The following is a 15,000-nucleotide window of genomic DNA, read 5'->3' as shown; positions in this document are numbered from 1 at the left end:
AGACAGACAGACAGACAGACAGACAGATAGAGACAGACAGACAGATAGAGACAGACAGACAGAGACAGACAGACAGATAGAGACAGACAGACAGACAGATAGAGACAGACAGACATAGAGACAGACAGACAGATAGAGACAGACAGACAGAGACAGACAGACAGATAGAGACAGACAGACAGACAGAGACAGACAGACAGACAGACAGAGACAGACAGACAGACAGATAGAGACAGACAGACAGACAGATAGAGACAGACAGACAGATAGAGACAGACAGACAGACAGAGACAGACAGACAGATAGACAGACAGACAGAGACAGACAGACAGATAGAGACAGAGAGACAGATAGAGACAGACAGACAGACAGATAGAGACAGACAGACATAGAGACAGACAGACAGATAGAGACAGACAGACAGATAGAGACAGAGAGACAGATAGAGACAGACAGACAGACAGATAGAGACAGACAGACATAGAGACAGACAGACAGACAGAGACAGACAGACAGATAGAGACAGAGAGACAGATAAGGAGATGACTAAGAATAATTGTCAGATACTAATATCGATTTTGCCGACTGATTTCATCTCATCATTTGCTTTGTAATAAGTAGAGAGGATATTACTCATGTTCGCTCAATATAAGAGATATTCATCTTTGTTGAATTTGCATTTCAGATGTTAGACTGGACAGAGAATACTGTGCTCCTTCCAATGTAATAAGTGCAGCAGTGAAAGCGGAGATATACCGATATACCACCAACCTTTCAAGAGAAAATACTAAAAAACTCCTATGAAGTAAAGCTAATAAGCTGAAAACTAAAAGCTAATATAAGACAGCATAACCAAGAATGTAACGTGTCATTAAGACACAAAGGCTGGACAATGAATGGGAGACTAACTGTGTGGCCACTGTGACGGTACTGAAGGCAATTATCCAGATACATAGAGAAACCTGCTGCTTCAGAACTGCTGGTACCAAAGTGAAATAAGTCTGGCTTGGGTGTAACAGCTCAAACAAACACTGTATCCAATTCACTGTCTGAACATCGTCTGGTTGTCTCAGATCATAGCCTTGGTTCTGTAGTTTCTAACTCAAGGAGAGAGTTCTTCATGTTTCATAAATATTAATGTGTCCAAGATCATAGGAGTAATATGATTTCTTCTGGATTTTTGCTCTAAAAAGGGCACCCAGGAGGATTTGTGTCTGGTTGAAGGACAGTCTCTCTCTGCTTATGCTTTAATGGGATTAAGTTTAAGAGTACACTTTTCTTACGTACTTTTAGACCAGAATCAATCAATAAAACTCTCCAAATATATCACATGACATGTATTTGAGTGTTTTTTCACTAGACTGACCCTTTTAATAAATGCATTAAAATGGGTCTTGAGTGATCGGGTAGCAGTCCGATCGCACTGATCCACACCAGAATGCAGGTGTAAATGGTAACCTTTAGTGTCTTACACTGGCTGTGCAGGTGGTGGTGTTGAAATCCTGTCCAGAAGAGGTGACATCATCGGAGGGGGTGGAGGAGGAGGAGGATGGGGAGGAGCCAGAGGGAGAGGGGACCGGCTCCACCGAGCTGTCAGATATCAGGCTGCTGGGGCGCTGAGGGGAGAGAGAGAGGGAGGGAGAGAGAGAGAGAGAGAGAGACAACAAAGGAAGGTGAGTCACTGAGGTACGTCACTCAGCATATCATATTTGTGAAAGAACACAACAGTGTATATATGTTCGGGCTAGAGCAATATATCGGGCAGATATTGGCCTTTTATTGTATCAGATATTGGCCAATCATGTCATCCACCTCCAATATGATGGAGGTTCCTGCCTGACCACAGCTATATGAAAACAGTGAAATGAAATTTAAATTTCTTTGCCCATGTTATACATTTGCTACATTTGTTCAAATTTTCACTAATGTTTTCTGTAAATACATCTACATTTAAAGGTAGTAATCTATCACAGAGATTTCCTTGCCTTTGAATCAGTGGGCTGGGTTACCCTGCCTTAAAGAGCTGTTACCCCTAAATAAATGTCATATGTATGGGTTTTACTGGGGAGTTTTAGTGTCCCATGGGTTAAATGCTTTTCTACCTGGACAAGAATAAAATCCTGTGGGTAAACACTGAAAATGTGTTATTTTTTTGCATGACAACAGTTACATTTAAATATCGGCATTGGTATTGGCCTTCAAAAGCCCATTTTGCTCAAACCCTAGTATGTATCCTTGAATACTAACACAGTACTGACACAGTTGAATACACTTGGCCTGATATCAGGGATCTGCTGTTGCCCTAAAATCATCATCATGCGGTGTGGATCCTCTCACCTCGCTGGGTGGCCTGAGGGTGTCCTGTGCCTCTTGTTGGGGGTCAGGCTGGGCGTCAGGCTCGTTGTTGGGAGAGGTGTGCTGGTTGCCGGCGGCAACAGGTCGGTGGTACTGGGTGGTGCCGGTAGGGACGTGCCAGAAATAGACCTCCGACGAGCCTGAGACCTCACGCCAGCCTGGGGGCAGGTCCCCTTCACCCCACACATCTGCTGATGGAGGACAGGGATACACTGTTGTACACAAACACATGATGCACACGAGTGTACATGCACACAAATCTCTCTCTCTCTCTCACACACACACACACACACACAAATGTATGCTTGCACACAAACAGGCTAAGCAAAAACAGATGTGAGCATGGCATGTGTGCACACAAAAAGTGCAAGGCCACACAAACACGTACGGACACAAACACACACACACACACACACACACACACACACACACACACACACACACACACACACACACACACACACATTCACATGCACAGACAAGGGTGGACAGGGTAAATTTCAGAGATGGTCAGCCTGTCCCTACTTAGTTTCTGTTGTCATAGCAACCCCGGGGCTCATCCCCTGTAGCAGGACCCAACGGACAGAAGCTTCTCTCCCTCTCCTCCCTTTCCCTCTCTCTCGGTTTCCTTTTTCCCTCTCTGCCGTTCTCATATTTCTCTCCCCGTCCTCCTCCATTGTCATATTTCCTTGGCAATCATCACTTCCTAAATCTAGCTCCTCTTTTTCTCTCTCTTTTCTTTCCTGTTTCCTTTCTTTTTCCTCACCCCGTTATCCGCAATATCCTATCCTTCTATCCATCTTCTTCCCCTGAACACTCTGCGCCGTAAGGTGGCTCACAGGGGCCATAAAGGTTTCAGCAGTATTGCTGCAGTGACCGTTGTTTGCTTAAGGAGAGGCTTTTGGTAAATTTCCAGACCAGACTGTCTGGGGGAGGTAGAAGGAGGGAGAGAGAGAAAGGAAGGGAATGAAAGGAGGGTAAAATAGAGGCATGATCAAAGACAGACACAGATATGCTAATATTTTTGAGAGACAGATCAGATGAGAAGACAGCGTACACACACACACACACACACACACACACATCCAACCTGTCTCCTGTGGAGTCTGAGGAGAGGGCGTCTCCTGGGACAGGGTGGTCCAGCTGGAGTCCTCGTCCTCCGATGGAGTGTCAGGACCCAGATCCATCCTGAAGCCCACCTTAGGGAGCCCATTCTCTGGGTCGGGGTCCGGCAGGGCGGGGGGCGCCTGATGCCTGGTAGGGGTGTTCCTCTCCGCAGCTCTGGCCTGTTTAGGGGACGACGGCGGGTACTGCTGCAGGAACTGGTTCTCGTTGTTGGGGTGCAGCTCCACCTTGATCACCCTGGGCTGGGAGCTCCTGGGGGGCTTCGCCGGGCTCCCCAGCCCGCGTGGACTGGCCTGAACCTGGGCACACAGCTCCTCTCTGACCTGGGCTGGAGGCTGGTTCTGGAGGTTGTGGTTGTCTGGGACCCACTCTGGGCTGGTGGTGGAGGAGGAGGTGGAGGTGGAGGAGAGCGGGGCCTCCACCACCACTGGCAGCAGGGGCTGTCGTGGGGTCGGCGTGGGGTCGTCGTCCTCTTCCTCCTCCTCCTCCTCCTCCTCTTCCACCACTGCCTCCACTTCCTCCTTCTCTTCCTGGCTGGGCTGCTTGTTGCTGGGCTTCTCCTCCTCCTGGCTCTCCCTCTCCTTGGCGGGACTGGCCTGCTCCTTCTCTGGGGAAGGCTGCTGCTTCTTCTCCCTCCTGTCCTCCTTGTTGCCCCACCTGAGGTCCAGATCCAAGCCCTTCTCATGGTACTCCAGGAAGCTCTTGGTCCTTCTACGGAACGGGGGCAGCTGTGAGTTGTCTTTCGCAACTTCCAGCCAATCAAAGCCAGGGTTATTGATGAAATCGTTGTGCCCTTTGCCCTCTGTATTGGCCCTGCTCAGCTCCAGCTGCTGGCTCTCGGCCCGCCTCTGCATGTTGGCCCCGTTCTTGGCCAGTTTGGGGTTGGTTGTATTGAAGGGCGAGGAGGAGGAGGAGGAGTAGAGGGCCGAGCTGGAGGAGGACTTGGTGGGGAGGCCCCTCCCTCGGCTCGGCGGTTGGTTTTTGGAAGACGGGGCCAGGTTGTCGCTCAGCCCCATGGCGCTTCGCACGCTGGTCATCGCGTATCTCTGGCGGCTCTTTGGCAAGGTGGCCGAACCGCCGGTCTCCATACCGACGGACTCCTTGATGACGTCGCGTCCGAGCAGCTGGTTGTACGAGGAGCGAAGGCTGAGGGAGGTGGGAGGGGCGGCGGAGGTGCCGCTGCGGTTGGCCAAGCCCACGTTGGAAGGGGAGGAGCCAGAGCGGGAGAGGGGAGGAGTTTGGACCGACATCATGGCTGACTGGAAAAACACTGGAGAGATATCGCTGCGGGGAGAAGAGAGACACCGTCAGAGGTCATGTAAGATATATGAACTACTGCGCTACACACCTCTCTCTCTCACTCTCTCTCACCAAGGAGTCTGACATCACAGACTGGTGATATTATCAGTTGATCCACTATAATGGCAACAGAAGCCATCTTGACCCGAGTTAGCCAGGCCCCCATGCAGTATGTGATGTATTAAGATCACAGGACTGTGTCTTGGTGGGAAGTTCAATATGGTGTCAGACATTTCCCGTCCTCTGATCCGTTACCATGGCACACAAGGGGAATAAACCGTCTTGCTTGCCGCCCTCTCTGCCAACGGATCGGCCAATCACAGAGACTTTCACTGAAGCCTCACATCCTTTCCAGTCACATGCTCCTATTTTACACATAAGGTGTCAGTGTTGAAATGCTAAAAACACTGCATCAGAGTCATTAACCTGGATTGTATTTGCCTGATATTGGCAGAGAGTCACACCTTAGATGTATTCATTCAGGACTGACATTCAAAGCTGAGGCTAAGCGGTGAGCCGGTCTGTGGGGAGGAGAAGTGGCAGCCAGCTCCTGCTAACTAGCTAGCTGTGTCCCTTTTATCTCTGGGTGGATCAGTTCTGTGCTGCTGAATACAGACAGATGGATAGCGACAGAGACAGTGACAGAGAATCACTGTGATCCCAAGACAAGGCACATGTTTGGGTTGCATCACTGTCACTTGTGTATTTTGTGGGTGATCTAATTAGGCCTCAGCCCTGTGGAAAGCCAGTAAACAGCATGTACTGTACACACACACACAGATACAGGTAGAAAAACATGCTCAGGCACGCAAGCACAGGCACAAACATCCATCCAGCCAGTCATACGCACGCACAAACACCGCCTGCACGCACACATAAACACATAAACACACACCCAAAACAATACTGCGGTCATCATCGGTGCCTTTCTCGGAAACATGGAAAACACAAACGCAGCAGATTTTAAAGCGAGACAAGATCTTGGGAACAGAGAAAGGTGGGAGCGAGCAGAATCCCTGGGCAGTGCAATTTGTTCATGCGGGGCCCCTATCCTCTCCCCTCTCCCTTCTCCCTGGGTGGCTGTCGTGTTGTCCCTCTGTCAGTGAGCCAGACAACAACAACAACCTGTTAGTGCTGAATCTGCTCTCGCTTTCCAGGCCTGCGCGCAGACACGAACACCCAGTGTCAACAGGTACAGCCTACCTGCACAGCATGTTCCTCTCTCATCAGAATACCAATTATCCTCGGTCCGCAATGCATATCGCTGTTGCCGTGTAAAAACCTCGTACCTCCAATTTTGGTTTCACTTCAAATGAAAGATTACATGCTCCTCTATGGGTTCAGAAAATTCTCCCACCTCTTTGGCTTATAAAACCCTTTCAAAAACCCATTGGATAATGTCAAAAATACATTGATATCAAGCTGAAAACAAGGCTGCTTCTGGAAAGCTGACATTTTTAAGATACACATTTCTCACCCATGATATTTTGAATATCACAGCGAATATGCTGCATGAGTCAGGCGATAAATTACAGCTCCTGATACAACCCCAATAAAACAAAACTGACAAACAGTAAGAAAACAGCACATCAACACCCCATTGTCCTTCTCTCCATCTCTATCTCTGTCTCTGAGTTACAGACAAACCGGATGATCTAGACAGAGATAGCAGCTTTTCTGTTTTTTTTTTCCCCCTGACGATGCAGGTCTCCATTAGTTAAACAAAGTGGGGCGAAGAGAGGAGAGAGAGAGGGGAGTGGGGAGAGAAGGAGAGAAAGAGGGTTATTAGGGGGAGAAAGCGAGGAGAATGACACAGCAGTTTCAGCGGCAGGACACTGGGCACAGTCAACACACAGAGGGACTTAAACTGTTGTCCTCAATAAATCTGTTGTGCTCCCAACACCGGAGGTCATTCATAAGATACACAAGGTTTTACCAGCTGGTCACAGGACAGCAGCAACCTGTATCCTACTAGAATAATAGTCTCAGTAAACAAGTCAATATCTTCTTTTTTGTCCTGTTGCTGTTCTCCTTTGCATGTGTTGTATTGCCTCTTATCTGTTCTTGTTTGCACTGTAAATTTGAAAAGAAAGAAAACAAGCAGCCCATCCTCTGCTACAGATTCACTAGCGTGATTATCAAGGATGAATAAAATAAACTTGACAGACAAAATACACTGTTCCCTCTCTATTTTTGGTGCAAGATGTCAAAACAGGATTCTTATCTCGAACAGCAGGTCTCTAGTTTTTTGTACAGTCTGGGATTTTATAGGTGGAGGCCTGCTAACCATGTCTGCAGGGTGAGGTTGGACACTTGACCAAGACAGAGAAGACATTTTTCATACTATATTTGAAGGCCAATAGAAAAGAAAGACTGCTCCCAACCACTTTACATCAATAAGATGCCTTAGAATAGATATGAAATTGATCAGTTCATTTCTAATAATGTCTATTATTACTGACACAGGCCTTGGCCTACAGAGGGAAAGTATCCTTCATCAACTTACTGTCACTCCCTATATGTAGGCTACAGACAGGCCCATTTACTCAACTCTGATCTAGACCCCTTGCCTCGTAGCTGCGTATAAAATGCAACAGATGAAAGCATAAACTGGGGCGAGAAAATGAACTTGAAAAAGTCAAAGCTCAATGATGTCATGGGTGGAGTATTTCAGCCTCTCGTCTCCTGCTTCCTCCTTCCTACACACCACCTCTGAAACCTGTCAGCAGCAGCATTAGATCATCTCCAAATCTGCCCTAGCGCAAAGGATGCACATAGGCGGACTTGCCAATATTGTTGAAGCAAACCCCGGGCACTGTCGATATCTCAGCAGACGCAGTAAATCTCCCCCATCCAACACCTCCCCGTCCCCATCACCGCCGCACTGGGAGGGGAGCGCACCCCACCGAGAGCGTCTATTTACATCCACTCACCGCTTCGGTCAGCCTGCGGGCTTCTGCGCCTCCGCTCCCACGACGACACCGTAGTGAGCACAGCCGAGGTGACAGCCGCTTTTTGAAGTGCCAGTCCGCCCGTAGCTGAAGCCGGCCGACCCGTATTGGATCACATCACATCATCAGCCCTCCCCAGCCCCGCTCGGTGCTGCTGGTACCCTGCGCTTTCTCTCTGCGCCACCGGATCCCGGAGCGGCGCGGCGCTGTGGAGCTCGCACCTCCGCCGTCCAATCAGCGCCGCGGACGCAGGACGCTCGGCGCACGGGGAGGAGACGCAAACATAATAAATCTCTCGGTGTTATTTCATAAGTCAGGTAATGAAAATCACACATCATCGGGCCCTTACGTCATGCATTAGTCCGGAGAAATATGAATGGTTTATAAAATGCTGCACTGGCCCGACACATTTGTCCCTGTGATACAGCCAGTTCAGATTCTCCGTTTCAGTATTTGATGAGGCCTGACTTACAGCGGGCCTTCCATTGGACAAACAGGCCTAATACTCAAGGTATATCATATTCAAGCAAAGTATTACCAGGAATTTATCCATTTGTTAAGTTCTTTAATACTAAGGAGAGTGGAGAGTCCAGACCTGCCTTCAGTATTTCATTAAAGTTGAAGTTATTCAGTGAATAAAGAAAAAATCCATGCATCACAGCACTGGTGTTCCCCTGGAAATACTTTTCTAACTCATCAGTGAATAATAATGGCAATTGCAGCAACAAAGTAACCAGTCATAGACAGTGTTGTTTATTTGTGCGTTTAGCAATAGTGCATCTCCCTCAAAGAGCATGATTACACATATTCACATTCAAAGCTAACAGGTTAAACATATCACAAACCATTCCAACACTCAAACATTTTCCTTTTTGTTCTTTTCAAATTCTTTCTTCACCATAATGGGCAGCATTGGACAAATCAGCCTGCTTAGAAATTAAATATTATTTAGGGTGACTTTTAGAATATGACAATAATGTCAAGCACTTGTCAGTCTCAGTCTGGCAAATTGAGCAACACACTTTGCAGAAAACACAATTATGAATGTGATTAAACCCACATTAGTGGAGGGAGAAACCACCTGAGATTCTTTCCAATAACAACCCACCCAAAGGCACCAAGATCACAGTTTCTTACCCACTTGAGAGCTTATATATATATAAAAAAAAAGAGTGGAAAAGCTTCTGTATGCCGTTATAAACAAAATATAGTAAGACCTTGTCCTCAACAACTCTTTCAGACTTATACAAAACTCCAACACATTGAGAAACATCTCCACACTCAACAGTTTGACTATAAAATATGTTTGATTATAAAATACGTATACTTATCCAGACTTAATGATATGCACAGAAGTGACCTATTTTGACCGTTTTCTGCTGGTGAAAACACATTCACACAACTCTAAATACATTCTTCAGGTTGGCCTGTGCTAGCTTAAGCCAACTATCCTATCCCAACGGTCCACTGGCAGGCGCCTCCCTCGGTGCTGTGGGTTTGGGGGCGGGGATGGAGGTGAAGCGGCACGGAGGACGCCGTCGACGGGCCGCCCAGGCTCCCGGTGCTCCAGGAGTGGGGCAGGAGGGGCAGGGTGACGGGGACGGGACTGGCCAGGGAGGAGAGCGGCTGCTGGCGGAGGCGGTCGGACACGGAGAAAGACGGAGCTGAACGGATGGAGCGCAACACTGCGTCTTCTGCCGGACGAGGAGAGGAGGAGGGGAGGGAGAAAGGAGAGAGAGAAGGAGGGGGAGGAGGAGGTGACAGACAGACAGAGAGAGAGAGAGAGAATAATTAATTGCACATTCTCACAGATATCATCACCGTTATCATCTGTGATATGAGGGATCGGCTCATTAAAACCGTATTACATTCGGTGCCATCACTAATACATGCATAAAAGACAGTGACTAATATAAATGTCTTTCCAACAGAGAGACCCTACTGTGTTTGTGCACATGTGATTGTCCTTACCCTCCCTGCCACTAGGGGGCGTCAGTAAGCTCTTCGCCTGGCTGTTGCCTGCTTGAGCGGCTTGTTTGTAGAATTCAACGGCTCTCCTCAGGTTCTGCCGCACCCCAAAGCCACTCTCATAACACTGACCCAGGAACAGCAGGGCGGTGCCGTCCTGTGCAGACACACACAGACAAACATGGTTAGCATCAGAATCACTTTAAAGTCCCGGTGAAATGAACTCCCATTACTTTTACTTCCAGGAAAACAGAGTATCTTTAATGGTGACCTCATGCTCATATACATTCCAATCAATAAAACCATGTTATGTCCATCCCCAACATCCTGATACATCACATCAAGGAAGATGCCGTTTCATGGGGTCTTTAATCTTAGAGAACTATACTGTGTATGTGCAAAATTTTGCCTTGGTGACATTGGTGCAGAGACATACAGGCAACTTTGTATTTACACTACACACTGACAGCAGGACCTCACACACAGCGCAAATTGACACTGGAAGACATACTTCTTAACGACAGTAGACTATAGATATCACTCTACTGAAATAAACATTCACTATGGCTGTATGTGATTGAGCACTGGGACATGCAGTATGGCTGCAGTCGTAAAAGGAAATGGTGTGTAGTATTATTTTAGCACAGCCACAGCGAAAAGTTGCTATGTCAAGGTGGACTGGAGAAGCAGGTGAGGGTGTCCTGTTTCCCAGTTCACTGTGACTGGGACAGATACACTGGGAAGCGAGGTGAAATGTCAGAGATGAAACCATAGATAAAACTGCAGAAGCATCTAGAAGGCCACTCACTCCTCTCTCTGCTGCCATCTTCAGGTAGTGGACGGACCTGCGCCCGTCTCTCACTGGCTCCTGAGAGAAGACCGAGGCGAGGAAGACCTGAGCCTGAGAGGAGAGAGGAGGAGGAAGAGGAGAGAGATGGAGCATTGTGTCGGTTCAGTCGTTTACAGCAGCATCAGCCAATACTAGGGGTTTCCTGACACACACAGTCCAACACAGCGATGATTCGTGATTAATCCAGCATACTGATATGGTGGCCGATGTAAGCTGACCTGCTTCCACCAGCTGCTGGACGGACATTATTTATGCTGCTACTACCATCTGGTGCTGGTAAAGACTTTACCTCCACCTGCTTTGGTTCTTTTTCATATGCACCTATGGGAGGTTTACACAATAACACTACTCCCTGCTAATGAGCTTGCTTAACCCAATTCATAGAACACCCAATAGAGCAGAGCTATTTCCCGTTAGCTTTAAGCTATTACTACTTTCATCTTATTGCAATAAATGGTTACAATTCTAAAGAGAATGTTTCCTGATCAAATTGGGAAATAAGTGGGTGATGTAGAGGAAACACATGACTTTGTTTTGGACAATGGATTTCAAACTGCATAACAAACCATAATGTCTCTCTTACTCACAGGTTAATTGTTTGAATCCCACTGCTGCCCTTGCACCCACTCACTGCAAGTGAATTAGTCACATATGCAACGCCCTAGCTTCATCCACCCTTCTATTGGTATAGTCTAACAGCAATATGTTACATTTGAGGAATTTAGACTATTCAATTCTGTAATAATTATGAATTTACTTGCTCAGTTCCAGAGATATCAAAATAAAACCAGGATCTTGCCATGATCTACACATCAGTGAGCGTAACAAAATACTGTGACAGATTTAAAGAGTAAATCAACACTAAATCACATAGGGCAGAACATTACTGCTGCACTGCTAAATATGAGTTGAAACTTTTGGCCACACGCCAATCAGTGATGTCAAAGCAGGTGTTTTTCCTTTGACAGCTGATGGAAAACACCTGATTTTACATCAGCCAAAAGAGCAACTTCCTTGAACGTTTCAACCCATAGAGAGCAGTGCAGCAGTAATTTTATGTGATTTAGTGTTGATTTACTCTTTAAGGAGTGTTTAAATTATTTTGTCATGGTTTCTACCTCGGTGAGTCCAGCTTCAGCAGCCTGTTCCAGCAGACTGACGGCTCTGTCCAGCTCGTCGGCGCTCTGCTGCCCCCTGCTGGTCAGGAGCAGCTTGCTGTAGCGGTACTGAGCCTGCATGTGGCCCCCGACCGCTGCCTGCCAGTAGTAATGCAGAGCCTGGTGGAGAAAACACAAGAGATATTACAATGAATCAATGCATTAAACAACACCAACAACAAAAATCAATAAAACAGATAAAAATCTCTCTTTCAAGTGTTAGTTATTGCTTTTATACATTGCTGTAGGTTGTTTTTTTCTGAAACAACTTACAACAATTTCTGACCAGGTCTCACTCAATGGGGATTCCTGGTAAAAATATCTGAATATGACTATCAGACATTTACAGAATAGACTTGTATCCATTTCATACTTTGGTCATGTCAGTGACTGACTTTCAACACCAGTCAAGTGGGAAACACCAGGATATCCACTGCATCTCATAATAACCATCACAAGACAAGCTACGGATATAGGAATGAATTGGAAAAATGTGAGCGATAAAACTGACTGACTGCAGAGACAAATAAAATCTGCTGGGCGCCCACCTTGGCCTTGTCCTTGCCTACTCCCCTGCCCCTCTCGTAGCAGACGCCCGTGTTAAACTGGGCCTTGCTGTATCCGTGCTGGGCTGCAGCATGAAAACAGGTGAAAGCTGCATCGTAGTTCTCACTCTTGGCACTCTCCAGACCTGCCGTGAACAGCGAGAGGCAGATATTAGCTACAGACAGAGGAGAACCAAAAGGAACGTTCTCCAAAAGGAAAACGTGAGAGCATATGATGACATTTGGTCTGTATACAACCGACTGTTTTGGCTAGGCATCAATGTGTGAAAATAATTAAAGCAGCTGTGAAATCAGTACCGATGATGTTGAGGATAACCGGCACACTGGAGTCGGCCACGTGTCTGAGGTTCAACGCTGCTCCTGCCAGCCTTTCCTCATCAGACAGGACGTCCTGGGACACACAGAGGAAGGGAAAACACTTGAATAAAGGAAATGAGGAGAAATGGAGGGGAAACGCTGCTTTCCTTAAAATAACCTCCAAATAAACTCATGGAGGTAGATTTGAATCCCACCTTGTCGTTGTCTTCTCTCTGTGCGTTGTCTCTCTCTGCATGTTTGTGTTCAGAAGGAGACGATCCTGAGAACGACGATTCTTCTGTAGTTCAGACAATGGATCCAAGGTTAATTTATATTCAGAGAAACACTGCTCCTTATGCAATCTTTCAACCAAGACTACCACATAGGATTGAACGAACCTGCTAAAGGATGGTCCTGCCTCAGGTCTGCTCTCTGGTGGTCAGAGAAGGAACTGTCAGCAGTCAGGTGGTCCTGCTCAGTGCTGCTGTGAGGACTGCTGTCACTTCTACTGCTGCTGCTGCTGCTGCTGCTGCTGCTGCTGCTGCTTTGGGCCGGGGTCTGAGCTTGGGTCTGTCTCTCTGGAACACCGTGTAGACACAACACACTCCTCCCTCTGGCCAGGACATCCCGTCTGGACACTGGAGAGCGAAGAAAGCAGCCACAAAGCAGTGTCACAATTCTGAACCCACATGTGATTCAAACGGTTTAAGAGCTCAGAAGGTTAAATATCTGTTGTCTAAAACTAACGAGGGAATGAACTTCACGAGTCTAGGTGAACCATCAGTGGCCCTACAGCTTAGTTATGATGGTGCAGTCAGGACTCACAGGTCTCCAGCAGGATGCGGTAGCCACACTTGTGCAGGATGGAGGAAGCTGCCAGGGGTCCGGGGGTCGGACTGGGACTGGGCTCACTGCCTGAAGAGAACTGGGAGTGGATCCTCCTGCAGAGCTGCATGAACAGAACCGCTGCTGCACCCTGTGGAGAAACGTCAACTCCACTGTCATCATGGGAATCAGAGAATTATCACTGCTACTCCTTGCACTGATGTTTACAGTCGGGGTTGTATGGACCAGTTATCTAGTGAGACCACTAGGTGGAGCTCTAGGAACGCATCAGCTAGCTGCAGATTGGAAATCTGTGTCGGTAAAGCAGAAACCACTCGACTGTTAAATGCATTTATCTGCAAATTATTGAACAAGAAAAGGTTTTTTCTGCATGCGAGCAAGAGGAGAATTATATAATTTTAAGAGTGTCAGCTCATATTTACATACAAGGCCTGCTTTCGATTGACAGTGGGATTTTGTACCTGAGGGCTGCATTTATTTTCAGTTGTAAACATGAGCTTCCACTGGAAAATAATATAATTACTTGGTTTACTGAACCAATATTTTGCAGTGTGTTTGACTGTGAGACTATTTATTTACACAACACATCATGCTTGTGTCAAATACACTGAGTTCGAAGTTTTAAATAGAGAACTACTCCATATGCAACTGCACTGAACTTTGTACTTACATCAATCTCAATATATTTGATCAATTTTTAACAATCAAAATGACAGTTTTTGAGGTTAATTTGTGCTGAATGGTTGTTTTGGCATTGTTATGGTTATGCATCATGAGGGTTAGGGTTATGTGTATGCGTTTGCAAGTGAACGTGTAAGTCCAGGACGTACCCATCCCACAGCATCCAGGGCGGTGTAGCGTGGCAGCCCGGCGTAGCAGAATTGAGAAGTCCTCTGCTTCTTCCTCCTCTCTCCATCTTCCCCTTTCTGAGAGCTGAGAGAGAAAGGCAATACAATATTAAAAAAAAGCCTCAAACAAAGTCTAACAACAATATACTGTATCCGTCTCACTTTCCAGTCTATTTTACTGAGGCATCACAGAATTATTCTGAAAGATGTTTGAGACTGACGGCGTTGTCCGTGTTTCCTCGACTAACCCTGTCGGTGCACAGAACACATGCTGCTGGATGATGCAACCAGCTGAAAGGGTGGCAGCACGCTCACTACAAGGAGCAAGGGGTTCAAAGAAAGGGTAAGGGAAAGAGATAGGATGGGGATGAGCAAAGAGGGGGGTAGTCTGTGAGGTTTGGCCTTGTTTCTCTTTTCATCAGCTGTTAAAATGGCCAATGGTCTGAAGGCAAAGCCGTGGTGAGATCAAAGCAAAAAACCTCCAGGCTTTTGTCCCTTCCTGTGAAATCTTTCGTCAGCCAGAAACCATGAAAGCGTTCGGACGCGGGAAAAAGAGAGGATAGAGATGTGAAGGCTACCTGCTGTCAGAGGAGTGGCGAGACGTGGAGAGAACGGTGGAGCCGTTGATGACCTCATCCTCCACATGGTGGTTCTGGGACAGTCGCAGGGGGGCGTTGCCATGGCACCTGTTCAAAACTGGGGAGGTAGCAGGAAAAGAGCAGAAAGGAGAGACTTAAG

General features: G+C 47.1%; 2 protein-coding genes across 5 annotated transcripts in view; both read right to left on the bottom strand.

Annotated features, from left to right (window-relative positions):
• Positions 1–7,805, bottom strand: part of apbb2a (amyloid beta (A4) precursor protein-binding, family B, member 2a) — a 33,195-nt gene extending 25,390 nt beyond the window's left edge. For 2 of the 4 annotated variants that reach the window (XM_071908460.2, XM_071908462.2), the window contains exons 1-4: positions 7,713–7,805; positions 3,446–4,764; positions 2,338–2,546; positions 1,473–1,616 (exon numbers count right to left, since the gene is read on the bottom strand). In XM_071908460.2, the coding sequence (XP_071764561.2) occupies positions 1,473–1,616; positions 2,338–2,546; positions 3,446–4,733 (1,641 nt within the window). In that variant the 5' untranslated portion in view covers positions 4,734–4,764; positions 7,713–7,805. The remainder of the gene's footprint in view (positions 1–1,472; positions 1,617–2,337; positions 2,547–3,445; positions 4,765–7,712) is intronic. The other 2 variants (XM_071908461.2, XM_071908463.2) reach the window with 1 other exon arrangement.
• A 655-nt stretch (positions 7,806–8,460) lies between these two features.
• Positions 8,461–15,000, bottom strand: part of dele1 (DAP3 binding cell death enhancer 1) — a 7,740-nt gene continuing 1,200 nt past the window's right edge. Inside the window, exons 2-12 of the mRNA XM_071908485.2 lie at positions 14,841–14,958; positions 14,245–14,347; positions 13,394–13,544; positions 12,967–13,206; positions 12,784–12,866; positions 12,569–12,662; positions 12,254–12,396; positions 11,667–11,825; positions 10,507–10,599; positions 9,702–9,855; positions 8,461–9,424 (exon numbers count right to left, since the gene is read on the bottom strand). Of these exons, the coding sequence (XP_071764586.2) occupies positions 9,177–9,424; positions 9,702–9,855; positions 10,507–10,599; positions 11,667–11,825; positions 12,254–12,396; positions 12,569–12,662; positions 12,784–12,866; positions 12,967–13,206; positions 13,394–13,544; positions 14,245–14,347; positions 14,841–14,958 (1,586 nt within the window). The 3' untranslated portion in view covers positions 8,461–9,176. The remainder of the gene's footprint in view (positions 9,425–9,701; positions 9,856–10,506; positions 10,600–11,666; positions 11,826–12,253; positions 12,397–12,568; positions 12,663–12,783; positions 12,867–12,966; positions 13,207–13,393; positions 13,545–14,244; positions 14,348–14,840; positions 14,959–15,000) is intronic.

The sequence above is a fragment of the Centroberyx gerrardi genome, chromosome 16, assembly GCF_048128805.1.
Source record: "Centroberyx gerrardi isolate f3 chromosome 16, fCenGer3.hap1.cur.20231027, whole genome shotgun sequence".
In the NCBI taxonomy this organism is placed as follows: Eukaryota; Metazoa; Chordata; class Actinopteri; order Beryciformes; family Berycidae; genus Centroberyx; species Centroberyx gerrardi.
This window is presented reverse-complemented; position numbering and strand designations above follow the sequence as displayed.